Genomic DNA, 18,569 nt, shown 5'->3' with positions numbered 1-18,569 from the left:
TTCTACCTGGTTGAAAATTTGTGGCATTCACTAAGCAGCAAATACTAGAAGTGGAGGAGAATACAGGAGATTCTGTAGTCACTGGAAGGATGCCAGTGAAAGATGGCAACGTTTGAGTAATGGGTGCGATTGAGGTCTCCATAGATGTGGATGAGTGGAAAACACTGGAAGTGGTACTAGTGAGAGTTGAAAGATTTTCTGTAAATGGTGAAATGGATGATCTGTACATTGTTGTGGTTGTCTCAAAAGCTGAAGTATTGTTCTGAAATAGAGTAGTGCTTTGATCCTTGACAAGGATAGTAGTAGATGGGATTGCAGTTGTGATGGTTAAAAGAGTTGTTTCAGCAGTGAGCAGCTCTGTTGTTGCAGAAACTCCAACAGTGGTAATCTCAGGTGCAGTGGATGACACGGCTCTGATTGTTGTCGATAGAACTGTAGACACTGGCACAGAAGTTGTCATTGTTATTGTTGTTGGTTGGCTTGTTGGACCAGTTGTCACAAACTTTGGTGGCTTGGAAGTGGTGGACAAAGGTGTCTGAGATGTGGTTGTTTCGTTTTCAGTTACAGTCTCAGTTGTGGTTGGTTCTCCAGTAGTTTGAGTAGTGGTAGACGATGCAGTAGTTGTAATGACTCTAATTGGTGCTGATGTTTCTGTAGATGGTTGGACAGTAGTGCTTACCTCCTCGACAATGACAGTAGTGGATGGGATGGCTGGTGTGTTGGTTGAAAGAGTTGTTTCGGCTGTGAGGGGCTCTGTTGTTGAAGAAACTCCCTCAGTAGTAATCTCAGGTGCAGTGGATGACTCAGCTTGAGTTGTTGTAGATACAACTGTTGTAATTGGCACCGTAGTTGTGGTTGTTAGCGTTGTTGGTTGTGTTGAAGTAACGACTCGTAATGAGGTTTGTTTCATTGGCACGGATGAGCTTGCAGATGTTGACGTTTCCGAAGGTGTAGATGTATTTTCTTCAAAAGATGTTGTGGCTATAGTTGTTGTTTGACTTGTTGGACCAGACGTCATCTCCTTTGGCGGCTTGGTAGTGGTGGACAAAGGTGTCTGAGATGTGGTTATTTCATTTTCAGTTACAGTCTCAGTTGTGGTAGGTTCTCCAGTAGCTTGAGTATTGGTAGAAGATGCAGTAGTTGTCACAACTCTTATTGGTGCTGATGATCCTGTAGATGGTTGGACAGTAGTGCTTCCCTCCTCAATAATTACAGTAGTGGACGGGATGTCTGGTGTGGTGGTTGAAAGAGTTGTTTCGACTGTAAAGGGCTCTGTGGTTGAAGAAACTCCCTCAGTGGAAATCTCAGGTGCAGTGGATGACTCAACTTGAGTTGTTGTAGATACAACTGTTGTAATTGGCACCATAGTTGTGGTTGTTAGCGTTGTTGGTTGTGTTGAAGTAACGACTGGTAATGAGGTTTGTTTCATTGGCACGGATGAGCTTGCAGATGTTGACGTTTCAGAAGGTGTAGATGTATTTTCTTCAAAAGTTGTTGTGGCTATAGTTGTTGTTTGAATTGTTGGACCAGACGTCATCTCCTTTGGCGGCTTGGTAGTGGTGGACAAAGGTGTCTGAGATGTGGTTATTTCATTTTCAGTTACAGTCTCAGTTGTGGTAGGTTCTCCAGTAGCTTGAGTATTGGTAGAAGATGCAGTAGTTGTCACAACTCTTATTGGTGCTGATGATCCTGGAGATGGTTGGACAGTAGTGCTTCCCTCCTCAATAATTACAGTAGTGGACGGGATGTCTGGTGTGGTGGTTGAAAGAGTTGTTTCGACTGTAAAGGGCTCTGTGGTTGAAGAAACTCCCTCAGTGGAAATCTCAGGTGCAGTGGATGACTCAACTTGAGTTGTTGTAGATACAACTGTTGTAATTGGCACCATAGTTGTGGTTGTTAGCGTTGTTGGTTGTGTTGAAGTAACGACTGGTAATGAGGTTTGTTTCATTGGCACGGATGAGCTTGCAGATGTTGACGTTTCAGAAGGTGTAGATGTATTTTCTTCAAAAGTTGTTGTGGCTATAGTTGTTGTTTGAATTGTTGGACCAGACGTCATCTCCTTTGGCGGCTTGGTAGTGGTGGACAAAGGTGTCAGAGATGTGGTCAATTCGTTTTCAGTTACAGTCTCAGTTGTGGTTGGTTCTCCGGTAGTTTGAGTATTGGTAGATGATGCGGAAGTTGTGACGACTCTAATTGGTGCTGATGTTCCTGTAGATGGTCGGACAGTTGTGCTTCCCTCCTCGACAATGATAGTAGTGGATGGGATGGCTATTGTTGTGGTGATTGAAAGAGTTGTTTCAGCTGTGAGGGGCTCTGTTGTTGAAGAAACTCCCTCAGTAGTAATCTCAGGTGCAGTGGATGACTCAGCTTGAGTTGTTGTAGATACAACTGTTGTAATTGGCACCGTAGTTGTGGTTGTTAGCGTTGTTGGTTGTATTGAAGTAACGACTGGTAATGAGGTTTGTTTCATTGGCACGGATGAGCTTGCAGATGTTGACGTTTCCGAAGGTGTAGATGTATTTTCTTCAAAAGATGTTGTGGCTATAGTTGTTGTTTGAGTTGTTGGACCAGACGTCATCTCCTTTGGCGGCTTGGTAGTGGTGGACAAAGGTGTCTGAGGTGTGGTTATTTCGTTTTCAGTTACAGTCTCAGTTGTGGTTGGTTCTCCAGTAGCATGAGTATTGGTAGAAGATGCAGTAGTTGTCTCAACTCTTATTGGTGCTGATGATCCTGTAGATGGTTGGACAGTAGTGCTTCCCTCCTCAATAATTACAGTAGTGGACGGGATGGCTGGTGTGGTGGTTGAAAGAGTTGTTTCGACTGTAAAGGGCTCTGTTGTTGAAGAAACTCCCTCAGTGGAAATCTCAGGTGCAGTGGATGACTCAGCTTGGGTTGTTGTAGATACAACTGTTGTAATTGGCACCGTAGTTGTGGTTGTTAGCGTTGTTGGTTGTGTTGAAGTAACGACTGGTAATGAGGTTTGTTTCATTGGCACGGATGAGCTTGCAGATGTTAACGTTTCAGAAGGTGTAGATGTATTTTCTTCAAAAGTTGTTGTGGCTATAGTTGTTGTTTGAATTGTTGGACCAGACGTCATCTCCTTTGGCGGCTTGGTAGTGGTGGACAAAGGTGTCAGATATGTGGTTATTTCGTTTTCAGTTACAGTCTCAGTTGTGGTAGGTTCTCCAGTAGCATGAGTATTGGTAGAAGATGCAGTAGTTGTCTCAACTCTTATTGGTGCTGATGATCCTGTAGATGGTTGGACAGTAGTGCTTCCCTCCTCAATAATTACAGTAGTGGACGGGATGGCTGGTGTGGTGGTTGAAAGAGTTGTTTTGACTGTAAAGGGCTCTGTTGTTGAAGAAACTCCCTCAGTGGAAATCTCAGGTGCAGAGGATGACTCAGCTTGGGTTGTTGTAGATACAACTGTTGTAATTGGAACCGTAGTTGTGGTTGTTAGCGTTGTTGGATGTGTTGAAGTAACGACTGGTAATGAGGTTTGTTTCATTGGCACGGATGATCTTGCAGATGTTGACGTTTCAGAAGGTGTAGATGTATTTTCTTCAAAAGTTGTTGTGGCTATAGTTGTTGTTTGAATTGTTGGACCAGACGTCATCTCCTTTGGCGGCTTGGTAGTGGTGGACAAAGGTGTCAGAGATGTGGTCATTTCGTTTTCAGTTACAGTCTCAGTTGTGGTTGGTTCTCCGGTAGTTTGAGTATTGGTAGATGATGCAGAAGTTGTGACGACTCTAATTGGTGCAGATGTTCCTATAGGTGGTCGGACAGTTGTGCTTCCCTCCTCGACAATGACAGTAGTGGATGGGATGGTTGGTGTGGTGATTGAAAGAGTTGTTTCAGCTGTGAGGGGCTCTGTTGTTGAAAAAACTCCCTCAGTAGTAATCTCAGGTGCAGTGGATGACTCAGCTTGAGTTGTTGTAGATACAACTGTTGTAATTGGCACCGTAGTTGTGGTTGTTAGCGTTGTTGGTTGTGTTGAAATAACGACTGGTAATGAGGTTTGTTTCATTGGCACGGATGAGCTTGCAGATGTTGACGTTTCAGAAGGTGTAGATGTATTTTCTTCAAAAGTTGTTGTGGCTATAGTTGTTGTTTGACTTGTTGGACCAGACGTCATCTCCTTTGGCGGCTTGGTAGTGGTGGACAAAGGTGTCTGAGATGTGGTTATTTCGTTTTCAGTTACAGTCTCAGTTGTGGTTGGTTCTCCGGTAGTTTGAGTATTGGTAGATGATGCGGAAGTTGTGACGACTCTAATTGGTGCTGATGTTCCTGTAGATGGTCGGACAGTTGTGCTTCCCTCCTCGACAATGACAGTAGTGGATGGGATGGTTGGTGTGGTGATTGAAAGAGTTGTTTCAGCTGTGAGGGGCTCTGTTGTTGAAGAAACTCCCTCAGTAGTAATCTCAGGTGCAGTGGATGACTCAGCTTGAGTTGTTGTAGATACAACTGTTGTAATTGGCACCGTCGTTGTGGTTGTTAGCGTTGTTGGTTGTGTTGAAGTAATGACTGGTAATGAGGTTTGTTTCATTGGCACGGATGAGCTTGCAGATGTTGATGTTTCAGAAGGTGTAGATGTATTTTCTTCAAAAGATGTTGTGGCTATAGTTGTTGTTTGAATTGTTGGACCAGACGTCATCTCCTTTGGCGGCTTGGTAGTGGTGGACAAAGGTGTCTGAGTTGTGGTTATTTCGTTTTCAGTTACAGTCTCAGTTGTGGTTGGTTCTCCGGTAGTTTGAGTATTGGTAGATGATGCGGAAGTTGTGACGACTCTAATTGGTGCTGATGTTCCTATAGGCGGTCGGACAGTTGTGCTTCCCACCTCGACAATGACAGTAGTGGATGGGATGGTTGGTGTGGTGATTGAAAGAGTTGTTTCAGCTGTGAGGGGCTCTGTTGTTGAAAAAACTCCCTCAGTAGTAATCTCAGGTGCAGTGGATGACTCAGCTTGAGTTGTTGTAGATACAACTGTTGTAATTGGCACCGTAGTTGTGGTTGTTAGCGTTGTTGGTTGTGTTGAAGTAACGACTGGTAATGAGGTTTGTTTCATTGGCACGGATGAGCTTGCAGATGTTGACGTTTCAGAAGGTGTAGATGTATTTTCTTCAAAAGTTGTTGTGGCTATAGTTGTTGTTTGAATTGTTGGACCAGACGTCATCTCCTTTGGCGGCTTGGTAGTGGTGGACAAAGGTGTCTGAGATGTGGTTATTTCGTTTTCAGTTACAGTCTCAGTTGTGGTTGGTTCTCCGGTAGTTTGAGTATTGGTAGATGATGCAGAAGTTGTGACGACTCTAATTGGTGCTGATGTTCCTATAGGTGGTCGGACAGTTGTGCTTCCCACCTCGACAATGACAGTAGTGGATGGGATGGTTGGTGTGGTGATTGAAAGAGTTGTTTCAGCTGTGAGGGGCTCTGTTGTTGAAAAAACTCCCTCAGTAGTAATCTCAGGTGCAGTGGATGACTCAGCTTGAGTTGTTGTAGATACAAATGTTGTAATTGGCACCGTAGTTGTGGTTGTTAGCGTTGTTGGTTGTGTTGAAGTAACGACTGGTAATGAGGTTTGTTTCATTGGCACGGATGAGCTTGCAGATGTTGATGTTTCAGAAGGTGTAGATGTATTTTCTTCAAAAGATGTTGTGGCTATAGTTTTTGTTTGACTTGTTGGACCAGACGTCATCTCCTTTGGCGGGTTGGTAGTGGTGGACAAAGGTGTCTGAGATGTGGTTATTTCGTTTTCAGTTACAGTCTCAGTTGTGGTTGGTTCTCCGGTAGTTTGAGTATTGGAAGATGATGCGGAAGTTGTGACGACTCTAATTGGTGCTGATGTTCCTGTAGATGGTTGGACAGTTGTGCTTCCCTCCTCGACAATGACAGTAGTGGATGGGATGGCTGGTGTTGTGGTTGAAAGAGTTGTTTCGGCTGTTTGGGGCTCTGTTGTTGAAGAAACTCCCTCAGTGGTAATCTCAGGTGCAGTGGATGACTCAGCTTGAGTTGTTGTAGATACAACTGTTGTAATTGGCACCGTAGTTGTGGTTGTTAGCGTTGTTGGTTGTGTTGAAGTAACGACTGGTAATGAGGTTTGTTTCATTGGCACGGATGAGCTTGCAGATGTTGACGTTTCAGAAGGTGTAGATGTATTTTCTTCAAAAGTTGTTGTGGCTATAGTTGTTGTTTGACTTGTTGGACCAGACGTCATCTCCTTTGGCGGCTTGGTAGTGGTGGACAAAGGTGTCTGAGATGTGGTTATTTCGTTTTCAGTTACAGTCTCAGTTGTGGTTGGTTCTCCGGTAGTTTGAGTATTGGTAGATGATGCGGAAGTTGTGACGACTCTAATTGGTGCTGATGTTCCTGTAGATGGTCGGACAGTTGTGCTTCCCTCCTCGACAATGACAGTAGTGGATGGGATGGTTGGTGTGGTGATTGAAAGAGTTGTTTCAGCTGTGAGGGGCTCTGTTGTTGAAGAAACTCCCTCAGTAGTAATCTCAGGTGCAGTGGATGACTCAGCTTGAGTTGTTGTAGATACAACTGTTGTAATTGGCACCGTCGTTGTGGTTGTTAGCGTTGTTGGTTGTGTTGAAGTAATGACTGGTAATGAGGTTTGTTTCATTGGCACGGATGAGCTTGCAGATGTTGATGTTTCAGAAGGTGTAGATGTATTTTCTTCAAAAGATGTTGTGGCTATAGTTGTTGTTTGACTTGTTGGACCAGACGTCATCTCCTTTGGCGGCTTGGTAGTGGTGGACAAAGGTGTCTGAGTTGTGGTTATTTCGTTTTCAGTTACAGTCTCAGTTGTGGTTGGTTCTCCGGTAGTTTGAGTATTGGTAGATGATGCGGAAGTTGTGACGACTCTAATTGGTGCTGATGTTCCTATAGGTGGTCGGACAGTTGTGCTTCCCACCTCGACAATGACAGTAGTGGATGGGATGGTTGGTGTGGTGATTGAAAGAGTTGTTTCAGCTGTGAGGGGCTCTGTTGTTGAAGAAACTCCCTCAGTGGTAATCTCAGGTGCAGTGGATGACTCAGCTTGAGTTGTTGTAGATACAACTGTTGTAATTGGCACCGTAGTTGTGGTTGTTAGCGTTGTTGGTTGTGTTGAAGTAACGACTGGTAATGAGGTTTGTTTCATTGGCACGGATGAGCTTGCAGATGTTGATGTTTCAGAAGGTGTAGATGTATTTTCTTCAAAAGTTGTTGTGGCTATAGTTGTTGTTTGAATTGTTGGACCAGACGTCATCTCCTTTGGCGGCTTGGTAGTGGTGGACAAAGGTGTCTGAGATGTGGTTATTTCGTTTTCAGTTACAGTCTCAGTTGTGGTTGGTTCTCCGGTAGTTTGAGTATTGGTAGATGATGCAGAAGTTGTGACGACTCTAATTGGTGCTGATGTTCCTATAGGTGGTCGGACAGTTGTGCTTCCCACCTCGACAATGACAGTAGTGGATGGGATGGTTGGTGTGGTGATTGAAAGAGTTGTTTCAGCTGTGAGGGGCTCTGTTGTTGAAAAAACTCCCTCAGTAGTAATCTCAGGTGCAGTGGATGACTCAGCTTGAGTTGTTGTAGATACAACTGTTGCAATTGGCACCGTCATTGTGGTTGTTAGCGTTGTTGGTTGTGTTGAAGTAACGACTGGTAATGAGGTTTGTTTCATTGGCACGGATGAGCTTGCAGATGTTGATGTTTCAGAAGGTGTAGATGTATTTTCTTCAAAAGATGTTGTGGCTATAGTTGTTGTTTGACTTGTTGGACCAGACGTCATCTCCTTTGGCGGCTTGGTAGTGGTGGACAAAGGTGTCTGAGATGTGGTTATTTCGTTTTCAGTTACAGTCTCAGTTGTGGTTGGTTCTCCGGTAGTTTGAGTATTGGTAGATGATGCGGAAGTTGTGACGACTCTAATTGGTGCTGATGTTCCTGTAGATGGTCGGACAGTTGTGCTTCCCTCCTCGACAATGACAGTAGTGGATGGGATGGTTGGTGTGGTGATTGAAAGAGTTGTTTCAGCTGTGAGGGGCTCTGTTGTTGAAGAAACTCCCTCAGTAGTAATCTCAGGTGCAGTGGATGACTCAGCTTGAGTTGTTGTAGATACAACTGTTGTAATTGGCACCGTCGTTGTGGTTGTTAGCGTTGTTGGTTGTGTTGAAGTAATGACTGGTAATGAGGTTTGTTTCATTGGCATGGATGAGCTTGCAGATGTTGATGTTTCAGAAGGTGTAGATGTATTTTCTTCAAAAGATGTTGTGGCTATAGTTGTTGTTTGACTTGTTGGACCAGACGTCATCTCCTTTGGCGGCTTGGTAGTGGTGGACAAAGGTGTCTGAGTTGTGGTTATTTCGTTTTCAGTTACAGTCTCAGTTGTGGTTGGTTCTCCGGTAGTTTGAGTATTGGTAGATGATGCGGAAGTTGTGACGACTCTAATTGGTGCTGATGTTCCTGTAGATGGTCGGACAGTTGTGCTTCCCTCCTCGACAATGACAGTAGTAGATGGGATGGTTGGTGTGGTGATTGAAAGAGTTGTTTCAGCTGTGAGGGGCTCTGTTGCTGAAGAAACTCCCTCAGTAGTAATCTCAGGTGCAGTGGATGACTCAGCTTGAGTTGTTGTAGATACAACTGTTGTAATTGGCACCGTAGTTGTGGTTGTTAGCGTTGTTGGTTGTGTTGAAGTAACGACTGGTAATGAGGTTTGTTTCATTGGCACGGATGAGCTTGCAGATGTTGATGTTTCAGAAGGTGTAGATGTATTTTCTTCAAAAGATGTTGTGGCTATAGTTGTTGTTTGACTTGTTGGACCAGACGTCATCTCCTTTGGCGGCTTGGTAGTGGTGGACAAAGGTGTCTGAGATGTGGTTATTTCGTTTTCAGTTACAGTCTCAGTTGTGGTTGGTTCTCCGGTAGTTTGAGTATTGGTAGATGATGCGGAAGTTGTGACGACTCTAATTGGTGCTGATGTTCCTGTAGATGGTTGGACAGTTGTGCTTCCCTCCTCGACAATGACAGTAGTGGATGGGATGGTTGGTGTGGTGATTGAAAGAGTTGTTTCAGCTGTGAGGGGCTCTGTTGTTGAAGAAACTCCCTCAGTAGTAATCTCAGGTGCAGTGGATGACTCAGCTTGAGTTGTTGTAGATACAACTGTTGTAATTGGCACCGTAGTTGTGGTTGTTAGCGTTGTTGGTTGTGTTGAAGTAACGACTGGTAATGAGGTTTGTTTCATTGGCACGGATGAGCTTGCAGATGTTGATGTTTCAGAAGGTGTAGATGTATTTTCTTCAAAAGATGTTGTGGCTATAGTTTTTGTTTGACTTGTTGGACCAGACGTCATCTCCTTTGGCGGCTTGGTAGTGGTGGACAAAGGTGTCTGAGATGTGGTTATTTCGTTTTCAGTTACAGTCTCAGTTGTGGTTGGTTCTCCGGTAGTTTGAGTATTGGTAGATGATGCGGAAGTTGTGACGACTCTAATTGGTGCTGATGTTCCTGTAGATGGTTGGACTGTTGTGCTTCCCTCCTCGACAATGACAGTAGTGGATGGGATGGTTGGTGTGCTGATTGAAAGAGTTGTTTCAGCTGTGAGGGGCTCTGTTGTTGAAGAAACTCCCTCAGTAGTAATCTCAGGTGCAGTGGATGACTCAGCTTGAGTTGTTGTAGATACAACTGTTGTAATTGGCACCGTCATTGTGGTTGTTAGCGTTGTTGGTTGTGTTGAAGTAATGACTGGTAATGAGGTTTGTTTCATTGGCACGGATGAGCTTGCAGATGTTGATGTTTCAGAAGGTGTAGATGTATTTTCTTCAAAAGATGTTGTGGCTATAGTTGTTGTTTGACTTGTTGGACCAGACGTCATCTCCTTTGGCGGCTTGGTAGTGGTGGACAAAGGTGTCTGAGTTGTGGTTATTTCGTTTTCAGTTACAGTCTCAGTTGTGGTTGGTTCTCCGGTAGTTTGAGTATTGGTAGATGATGCGGAAGTTGTGACGACTCTAATTGGTGCTGATGTTCCTGTAGATGGTTGGACAGTTGTGCTTCCCTCCTCGACAATGACAGTAGTGGATGGGATGGTTGGTGTGGTGATTGAAAGAGTTGTTTCAGCTGTGAGGGGCTCTGTTGTTGAAGAAACTCCCTCAGTAGTAATCTCAGGTGCAGTGGATGACTCAGCTTGAGTTGTTGTAGATACAACTGTTGTAATTGGCACCGTCGTTGTGGTTGTTAGCGTTGTTGGTTGTGTTGAAGTAATGACTGGTAATGAGGTTTGTTTCATTGGCACGGATGAGCTTGCAGATGTTGATGTTTCAGAAGGTGTAGATGTATTTTCTTCAAAAGATGTTGTGGCTATAGTTGTTGTTTGACTTGTTGGACCAGACGTCATCTCCTTTGGCGGCTTGGTAGTGGTGGACAAAGGTGTCTGAGTTGTGGTTATTTCGTTTTCAGTTACAGTCTCAGTTGTGGTTGGTTCTCCGGTAGTTTGAGTATTGGTAGATGATGCGGAAGTTGTGACGACTCTAATTGGTGCTGATGTTCCTGTAGATGGTCGGACAGTTGTGCTTCCCTCCTCGACAATGACAGTAGTGGATGGGATGGTTGGTGTGGTGATTGAAAGAGTTGTTTCAGCTGTGAGGGGCTCTGTTGTTGAAGAAACTCCCTCAGTAGTAATCTCAGGTGCAGTGGATGACTCAGCTTGAGTTGTTGTAGATACAACTGTTGTAATTGGCACCGTAGTTGTGGTTGTTAGCGTTGTTGGTTGTGTTGAAGTAACGACTGGTAATGATGTTTGTTTCATTGGCACGGATGAGCTTGCAGATGTTGATGTTTCAGAAGGTGTAGATGTATTTTCTTCAAAAGATGTTGTGGCTATAGTTTTTGTTTGACTTGTTGGACCAGACGTCATCTCCTTTGGCGGCTTGGTAGTGGTGGACAAAGGTGTCTGAGATGTGGTTATTTCGTTTTCAGTTACAGTCTCAGTTGTGGTTGGTTCTCCGGTAGTTTGAGTATTGGTAGATGATGCGGAAGTTGTGACGACTCTAATTGGTGCTGATGTTCCTGTAGATGGTTGGACAGTTGTGCTTCCCTCCTCGACAATGACAGTAGTGGATGGGATGGCTGGTGTTGTGGTTGAAAGAGTTGTTTCGGCTGTTTGGGGCTCTGTTGTTGAAGAAACTCCCTCAGTGGAAATCTCAGGTGCAGTGGATGACTCAGCTTGGGTTGTTGTAGATACAACTGTTGTAATTGGCACCGTAGTTGTGGTTGTTAGCGTTGTTGGTTGTGTTGAAGTAACGACTGGTAATGAGGTTTGTTTCATTGGCACGGATGAGCTTGCAGATGTTGACGTTTCAGAAGGTGTAGATGTATTTTCTTCAAAAGTTGTTGTGGCTATAGTTGTTGTTTGAATTGTTGGACCAGACGTCATCTCCTTTGGTGGCTTGGTAGTGGTGGACAAAGGTGTCAGAGATGTGGTTATTTCGTTTTCAGTTACAGTCTCAGTTGTGGTTGGTTCTCCGGTAGTTTGAGTATTGGTAGATGATGCAGAAGTTGTGACGACTCTAATTGGTGCTGATGTTCCTGTAGATGGTCGGACAGTTGTGCTTCCCTCCTCGACAATGACAGTAGTGGATGGGATGGTTTGTGTGGTGACAGAAAGTGTTGTTTCGGCTGTGAGGGGCTCTGTTGTTGAAGAAACTCCCTCAGTAGTAATCTCAGGTTCAGTGGATGACTCAGCTTGAGTTGTAGATACAACTGTTGTAATTGGCACCATAGTTGTGGTTGTTAGCGTATTTGGTTGTGTTGAAGTAACGACTGGTAATGAGGTTTGTTTCATTGGCACGGATGAGCTTGCAGATGTTGACGTTTCAGAAGGTGTAGATGTATTTTCTTCAAAAGATGTTGTGGCTAGAGTTGTTGTTTGAATTGTTGGACCAGACGTCATCTCCTTTGGCGGCTTGGTAGTGGTGGACAAAGGTGTCTGAGATGTGGTTATTTCGTTTTCAGTTACAGTCTCAGTTGTGGTTGGTTCTCCGGTAGTTTGAGTATTGGTAGATGATGCAGAAGTTGTGACGACTCTAATTGGTGCTGATGTTCCTGTAGATGGTCGGACAGTTGTGCTTCCCTCCTCGACAATGACAGTAGTGGATGGGATGGTTTGTGTGGTGACAGAAAGTGTTGTTTCGGCTGTGAGGGGCTCTGTTGTTGAAGAAACTCCCTCAGTAGTAATCTCAGGTGCAGTGGATGACTCAGCTTGAGTTGTTTTAGATACAACTGTTGTAATTGGCACCATAGTTGTGGTTGTTAGCGTATTTGGTTGTGTTGAAGTAACGACTGGTAATGAGGTTTGTTTCATTGGCACGGATGAGCTTGCAGATGTTGACGTTTCAGAAGGTGTAGATGTATTTTCTTCAAAAGATGTTGTGGCTAGAGTTGTTGTTTGAATTGTTGGACCAGACGTCATCTCCTTTGGCGGCTTGGTAGTGGTGGACAAAGGTGTCTGAGATGTGGTTATTTCGTTTTCAGTTACAGTCGCAGTTGTGGTTGGTTCTCCGGTAGTTTGAGTATTGGTAGATGATGCGGAAGTTGTGACGACTCTAATTGGTGCTGATGTTCCTGTAGATGGTCGGAGAGTTGTGCTACCCTCCTCGACAATGACAGTAGTGGATGGGATGGTTGGTGTGGTGATTGAAAGAGTTGTTTCAGCTGTGAGGGGCTCTGTTGTTGAAGAAACTCCCTCAGTAGTAATCTCAGGTGCAGTGGATGACTCAGCTTGAGTTGTTGTAGATACAACTGTTGTAATTGGCACCGTAGTTGTGGTTGTTAGCGTTGTTGGTTGTGTTGAAGTAACGACTGGTAATGAGGTTTGTTTCATTGGCACAGATGAGCTTGCAGATGTTGAAGTTTCAGATGATGTAGATGTATTTTCTTCAAAAGTTGTTGTGGCTGTAGTTGTTGGTTGGATTGTTGGACCAGACGTCATCTCTTTTTGTGGCTTGGTAGTGGTCGACAAAGTTGTCTGAGATGTGGTTATTTCATTCTCTGTTACAGTCTCAGTTGTGTCTGGTTCTCCAGTAGTTTGAGTAGTGGTAGATGATGCAGTTGTTGTGAAGACTCTAATTGGTGCTGATGACTCTGTAGATGGTTGGGCAGTAGTGCTTCCTTCTTCGACGATGACAGTTGTAGATTGGATGGCTGGTGTGGTGGTTGAAAGTGTTGTTTCTGTTGTTTGTTCTCCTGTGTTCTCCGGTGTTGATATATATGTCAGTGTTGCTGAGAGTGTTGTGAAGGCTTTACCAGTGATGGTTGCAAGAGTTTTTGTAATGGGTGCAATTGAAGTTTTTGATGATATTGTTGACACGCTTGTATTTTGTGCCACTGTGGAACTTACAGTTTCTGTTGTTTTCTTTGCTGTTACCGACGATGTTAATGTTTGTGTTTTAGGTGATATTGTAGATGTTGACATTAGAGATACTTGTTCTTGAGTTGAATATTTTGGTTTCTGTGTAGAATCAGTTATAATAAGTTCAGTTGTTTGTTGACTTAACTGTCCACTTGTTGTTATTTCTTCTGGCCTGCTAGATGTGGATACAACTTCTTTAGTTGTGGTTGTTTCTTCCTTAATTTCAGGAGAAGTGTATTCTGTGATGAAGTAAAAATGATTTTAAATCTTAACAGCTTTAAGCTACAGGCAAATTTCATTCAGAATTTGAAGAATCAGAATCTAAGAAGATTCAGACTGATATGAATGTTTTTAAATGATGATGTCTAGAGAGAAGTTGAGATTTTTTCTAATTAAATTAATATAAATGAACAGCATTCACCAAATACATTAGAGTTGCAATATATGAAAGTCGGCCATAAATCACATAAATGAAGAAGTACCTGGTGTGCTGAAGAAAAAAACTGTTGTTGGGGTTGTTGTTGATTTTTGTGTTGTAGTTAGTGTGGATGGAGTTGTTGGGACAGTAGTTGTTTCACAAGGATTCAAAGACCTCTCAATAGTTCCATTGACTGAACATCTGGCTGTGATACAACCTCCCAGTCCATCCGTTGTGTGATAAATGATATCTCCAAAGTGGTACTGTACATAATTATGTTGGCATGTACATACTTCAAATGAAGAATAAGTATCAATTAGTTGACTCTCTATTCTACTTTTATAATTTTCATACTAAAGCATAATGGAAATACACAAAATCTCACCATTTACATCAAAGTCACAGATAACACCAAATGAAGAACAATAACTGCATGGGGGGAAAAGGATAACACGATAATCTTAAATATTAATGCACATAAATTAAAGTTAATATAATTTATAAAACAATTACTGACAGAATAAACTCTTTTGACATTCCACCACAAATAAACCAAAACAAAACACTGACATATATATATACAAAAACAGAAACTATTAGAAAATATAGACATACCATGTCTGACAATTCTCAGTGGTTGGCACCTGCTGGCCAGTCTCATAATGTAACATTCCTACAAAGCAGCCACAATCTTCCTGCTTTACACATTTCATGTTGTCCTCATCAAAAATAGGCTGCTCAGGAGGGCATTTAGGATAGCAACCTAAAAAGGGTGGTGGTGGTTTGGGAGGTGGGGTTGTGGGGTGGATTGGGGATGAACAACAAGCAACCATAAAAATCTTCTTTTTGGGATGGAATTACTTTTTCTACTCAGAAAAACACAAACCAGATAAAACTACTTAAGAATTGTTGCTTTTGTTTTGGGTCAATAAAGTTACAAATAAAAAAACGAAAATATAAAATGTGTTACGTTCATTAACGGACTGGGCGGTCGAAAATTTGACTTTTTAATCACGCTAAATATGAGTATTTTAGAGCAAACCATATTGTTTTTCACAATAGTGTGCAGATCCCTTCACAATTATGAGTTATCACCTTCAAGTGCTGGTATATGATAGGAGCAATGCCCAGTTGGATTTCTGCAGGTCTGCATACAGGGAGCTCCACAAGGTTTGTAATGCCACTCACATTCACCAGGGGGGTTGTAAAAATCACAGAACAATGCTGCAATAAAAAAGGCATAATCTTAATCTTAAGTGTTTGAGGTGTACTGTTAAAAGTCATTGCCTACAGCATGTCTAATGAAAATTATTTAGCTATATCAGTGACTCACGGCATATTTTAGGCGTTCTCCAGGTAACACAAGCTCCAGCTTCATTACAGGCTTGTGCATAGGCTGATACAGCAGTGCAGAAACACTCATAATCTCCACCACTATCACAGGCACATGAGTCTCTCACGCAGGCTTCAAAGAAAGGAGTGGGATCCACCTTTAAAGAAATATTCAAAACAATGTGGCTGGTACTTAGCTATTTTTTAGTACAATTTTTTAAAAGATTCTTGAGGGGCTGTTTGGGGTTCCTCGGATGCCACACTGGAGGAACCCTATAGAGAAATGATTGGCAACCTTTAAAGGAGTTTCAAATATTCTATTTATGTCTTCCAGAAACAGTTGAAACTCCAGGAACTGCGTACACTACAGTAATAATTGATTTACTTTTTATTGTTCTTGCTTAAACTAAGAGTAAGTTTCTCAGACACCTGAATGGGTGCCAAGAAGTTCTCCTGAGGGTCCCACCAGTGTGGCACCTGAGGACCCTCAAATGGTGCCTCAAGAATCTTTTAATATTGGAGTTCAATATATATCAGCTTATTGAAAGTACTTGTGAGTGGCAAGTTGAGAAGACATTGCTAGTGAGGATGCTGCACTGCCTCTGGGACCAGGCTTCCCTGTAGGGATTATGGACACATGGCTCTTGGATGGCAATTGCATCTGGGCAACTGGAGAACTTCCAGCTATTTCCAAATTGCAGGGCTTCGAAAGCAACTGCTTGACTGCGAGTAGTGAAGTCATTGTTTGCGTTCCCATCAAAGTTTCCACACAGACCACAAACTCGGCCCTGTCAAAAGGAAGGGAACTTTCTGAATTAATAATCTGAATCTGATATTTGTGCTTAATATATAGAGTTGCCTTGCCAGATTTACTCACACTATACTCTGGACTCAGCTTGATATGTATAGTTGTTTTTCTGTCCCACATAAGCATCAGTCCATTATTGGCTTCAATCACCAAGTAAAGTCCCATGGTGCGCATCTGGTAGGGAATGTCATCCCCTGCATCTCTTTGAAAAACTTGGAAGGTTCCATCTGTCAATCTAAGCTCATTGTTCTGAAATATAATGGCAATTATTCAATTCTTATACTTTTCTAATCGAAGCTTTGGTACAGTTGCATTGGTGAACACAGAAAGTAAGCTAACTCACTCCTAGAAAGAGCTTGATAGCCTTGGAACAAGTGGTGCCAGTGGTCCCACAGGGAACATTTTCAGTGATGACTCTAAAAGTGCCACTTGTGCTGTTGCAGAAGTCCTGGTCATGCCGTAAAAGATAGTTAATATTTACATTAAAAGTTAACATATACATAAAGAAGCCTGAAACTATTTGGACACTTTAGTCACAATTACACATGTACTGTATGTCATTGCATTATATGGCAAAATTTCAAAGCAAGTGACATCTGCAAACACAAGCTAGTAGAGCTTTTCTCAGAACTACTGTAACTTCACTTTACTGAGCAATTTATGCAAGTATACATATAATTATTATATTTAAGTTTTAACCCTGATTGTTATTATTTATGCCTATAGTTTCAAATTGAACTACAATGTTAATACCTGAACAAGGCTGTATTCACAGTTTCCACTAAACACAAATCTTTTCTCATCAAACGTTCTGTAATGGCCATCTCCATATATGCTGCATGTCCCACTGCACTGGTTTGTGGTACACTGCCATCTTCTAGAGTTACAAGTGCTATAAAAACAGTTAGTACATTATAATAAAATATTATACAGAATATGTAAATAATTACAAATCTGCAGTTGCACATACCATGTATTACAGTCAGCTGTAATGGTTTCCCCAGGCTGGTAGGCAACTCCGTTATGGATGCATGGACACAGGTCTTCAGTTATACAACCACCGTTTCCATCTGACACCAGTCCAGAGGGACACACACAGCCAGACACACACTCTGTGCTGATCTGTAAATGTTCCACTTAAGAGTCATTGAATGTGCAACCTTTCATTTCAGTTGACACTTTCAATCGCTTAAATGAAAGTTCATGTCATTCTAAATATGCTGTTACTTTTGAAATAGAACACAAAACGAGAGCTTTTGAAAATGTTCACTCTACTCTTTTCTGTACAGTTCACTACAGTTTATAGTCAGCATGTCTGCAAGCACCTACAAGCCAAGCGCTTACAAAAAAAACAAAAATCCCACCATAAATGTACCATAAAAGTAGTCATATGAACTACCTTTAGAGTGCCTTTGTGGTGTTTTTGAAAATGTTCTTGTCAGATGTAGTCACTATGAACTGTTGTTGTATAAGAAAGAACTGTAAAGAAAATGTAGCAGCAAATGTGTATGACATGAGGGTGATCCAATTATTGTGTCGTTCAATTTTGAGTAAACTATTCCTTTAAATTGATTGAAGAAACTCACACAGGCCATGTCCAGTGTTTTGCAGCTCTTCTGACATTCTGATCCTGCGGAACCAGGACTAGCGCTGGAGCAGTTGAAAAACATCATTGGCGCTTGGCAGTCTGAAGTAAAATTATAGAATCAAGAATGATGGTGTAACTCACTTGAAGGTATGAGTGTAGCAAAATAATGACAGTGATGATATCTCATAAAGTACTAAAACACAAGGTTTTAAATGTACACATTTAAATATACATTAGCTTAGTTTCCCCACTACTTTACACACACATACAAGGCACACACCTTCCTCACTGAATCCACCAGTGCAGGTCAGTTTCCCGTGCTTGCAAATGCTGAAATGTAAATATCAGTTAGTAACCTTTATTTAACCAGGTAAAAAGAATTAATGATTATTATAATATATTATATTTTACAGTAATATTTTAAATGGTTATTTAAGTATATTTTATTATATAAGTATATTGTCTATTTTATACCATATTGTATTATATTGAAATTTAACTGTCTCCATCTCCTTACCATGACCCTCCATCTTTGGTGATGATGTCTCCAGCAGGAATAATTTTGCCTGAATCGTAACACGAGCAGCTGATCGATTCAACACAATCGCCATTCTCATTCATGTATGTTCCCTCTGCACAGCCACAGCCATCCACTGGCACAAAGTCAATAGCGCAGGTGTTGTCTGATTGGCCGAGGGATCGGCAGGTGCGGTCACAGCTGGTCATTTGATAAGAGTAGACAGTGGTGCTGGGGCAAGTTAGCATGTATTTGCCTGTGGGGAAAAGGGGAGGCCATTTATTAGAGTTTAATTACAATCATTAAGGAGAAGCAATTATATTTGTTTCACTTAGTGAGAAATTGAATATTTTTACTATACCCAACAAAACTTGCCATCACTTCACAATCTGTTTCAACTATGCTTATTTGCCACAATCTATATTTTTAAGGCAATTAGGCAAATCAAGAACATCTCTGACCAAAGACTTTTGCCTTACATAAAAAAAAACTAAACACCAAAACAGTAAAGCTATTTAGATTAGACTATGA

The 18,569-nt window shown here is 42.1% G+C and overlaps 1 protein-coding gene across 1 annotated transcript in view; it reads right to left on the bottom strand.

Moving 5' to 3' along the window:
- Positions 1-18,569, bottom strand: part of LOC127440249 (mucin-2-like) — a 35,788-nt gene that overhangs the window by 7,531 nt on the left and 9,688 nt on the right. The window contains exons 17-30 of the mRNA XM_051696742.1: positions 18,039-18,294; positions 17,781-17,851; positions 17,520-17,611; positions 16,904-17,055; positions 16,687-16,825; positions 16,277-16,381; positions 16,003-16,182; positions 15,677-15,913; positions 15,127-15,283; positions 14,889-15,017; positions 14,409-14,556; positions 14,179-14,222; positions 13,858-14,085; positions 7-13,245 (exon numbers count right to left, since the gene is read on the bottom strand). Coding sequence (XP_051552702.1) covers positions 7-13,245; positions 13,858-14,085; positions 14,179-14,222; positions 14,409-14,556; positions 14,889-15,017; positions 15,127-15,283; positions 15,677-15,913; positions 16,003-16,182; positions 16,277-16,381; positions 16,687-16,825; positions 16,904-17,055; positions 17,520-17,611; positions 17,781-17,851; positions 18,039-18,294 — 15,177 coding nt within the window. The remainder of the gene's footprint in view (positions 1-6; positions 13,246-13,857; positions 14,086-14,178; positions 14,223-14,408; positions 14,557-14,888; positions 15,018-15,126; positions 15,284-15,676; positions 15,914-16,002; positions 16,183-16,276; positions 16,382-16,686; positions 16,826-16,903; positions 17,056-17,519; positions 17,612-17,780; positions 17,852-18,038; positions 18,295-18,569) is intronic.

The sequence above is a fragment of the Myxocyprinus asiaticus genome, chromosome 1 (genome assembly GCF_019703515.2).
Source record: "Myxocyprinus asiaticus isolate MX2 ecotype Aquarium Trade chromosome 1, UBuf_Myxa_2, whole genome shotgun sequence".
In the NCBI taxonomy this organism is placed as follows: Eukaryota; Metazoa; Chordata; class Actinopteri; order Cypriniformes; family Catostomidae; genus Myxocyprinus; species Myxocyprinus asiaticus.
This window is presented reverse-complemented; position numbering and strand designations above follow the sequence as displayed.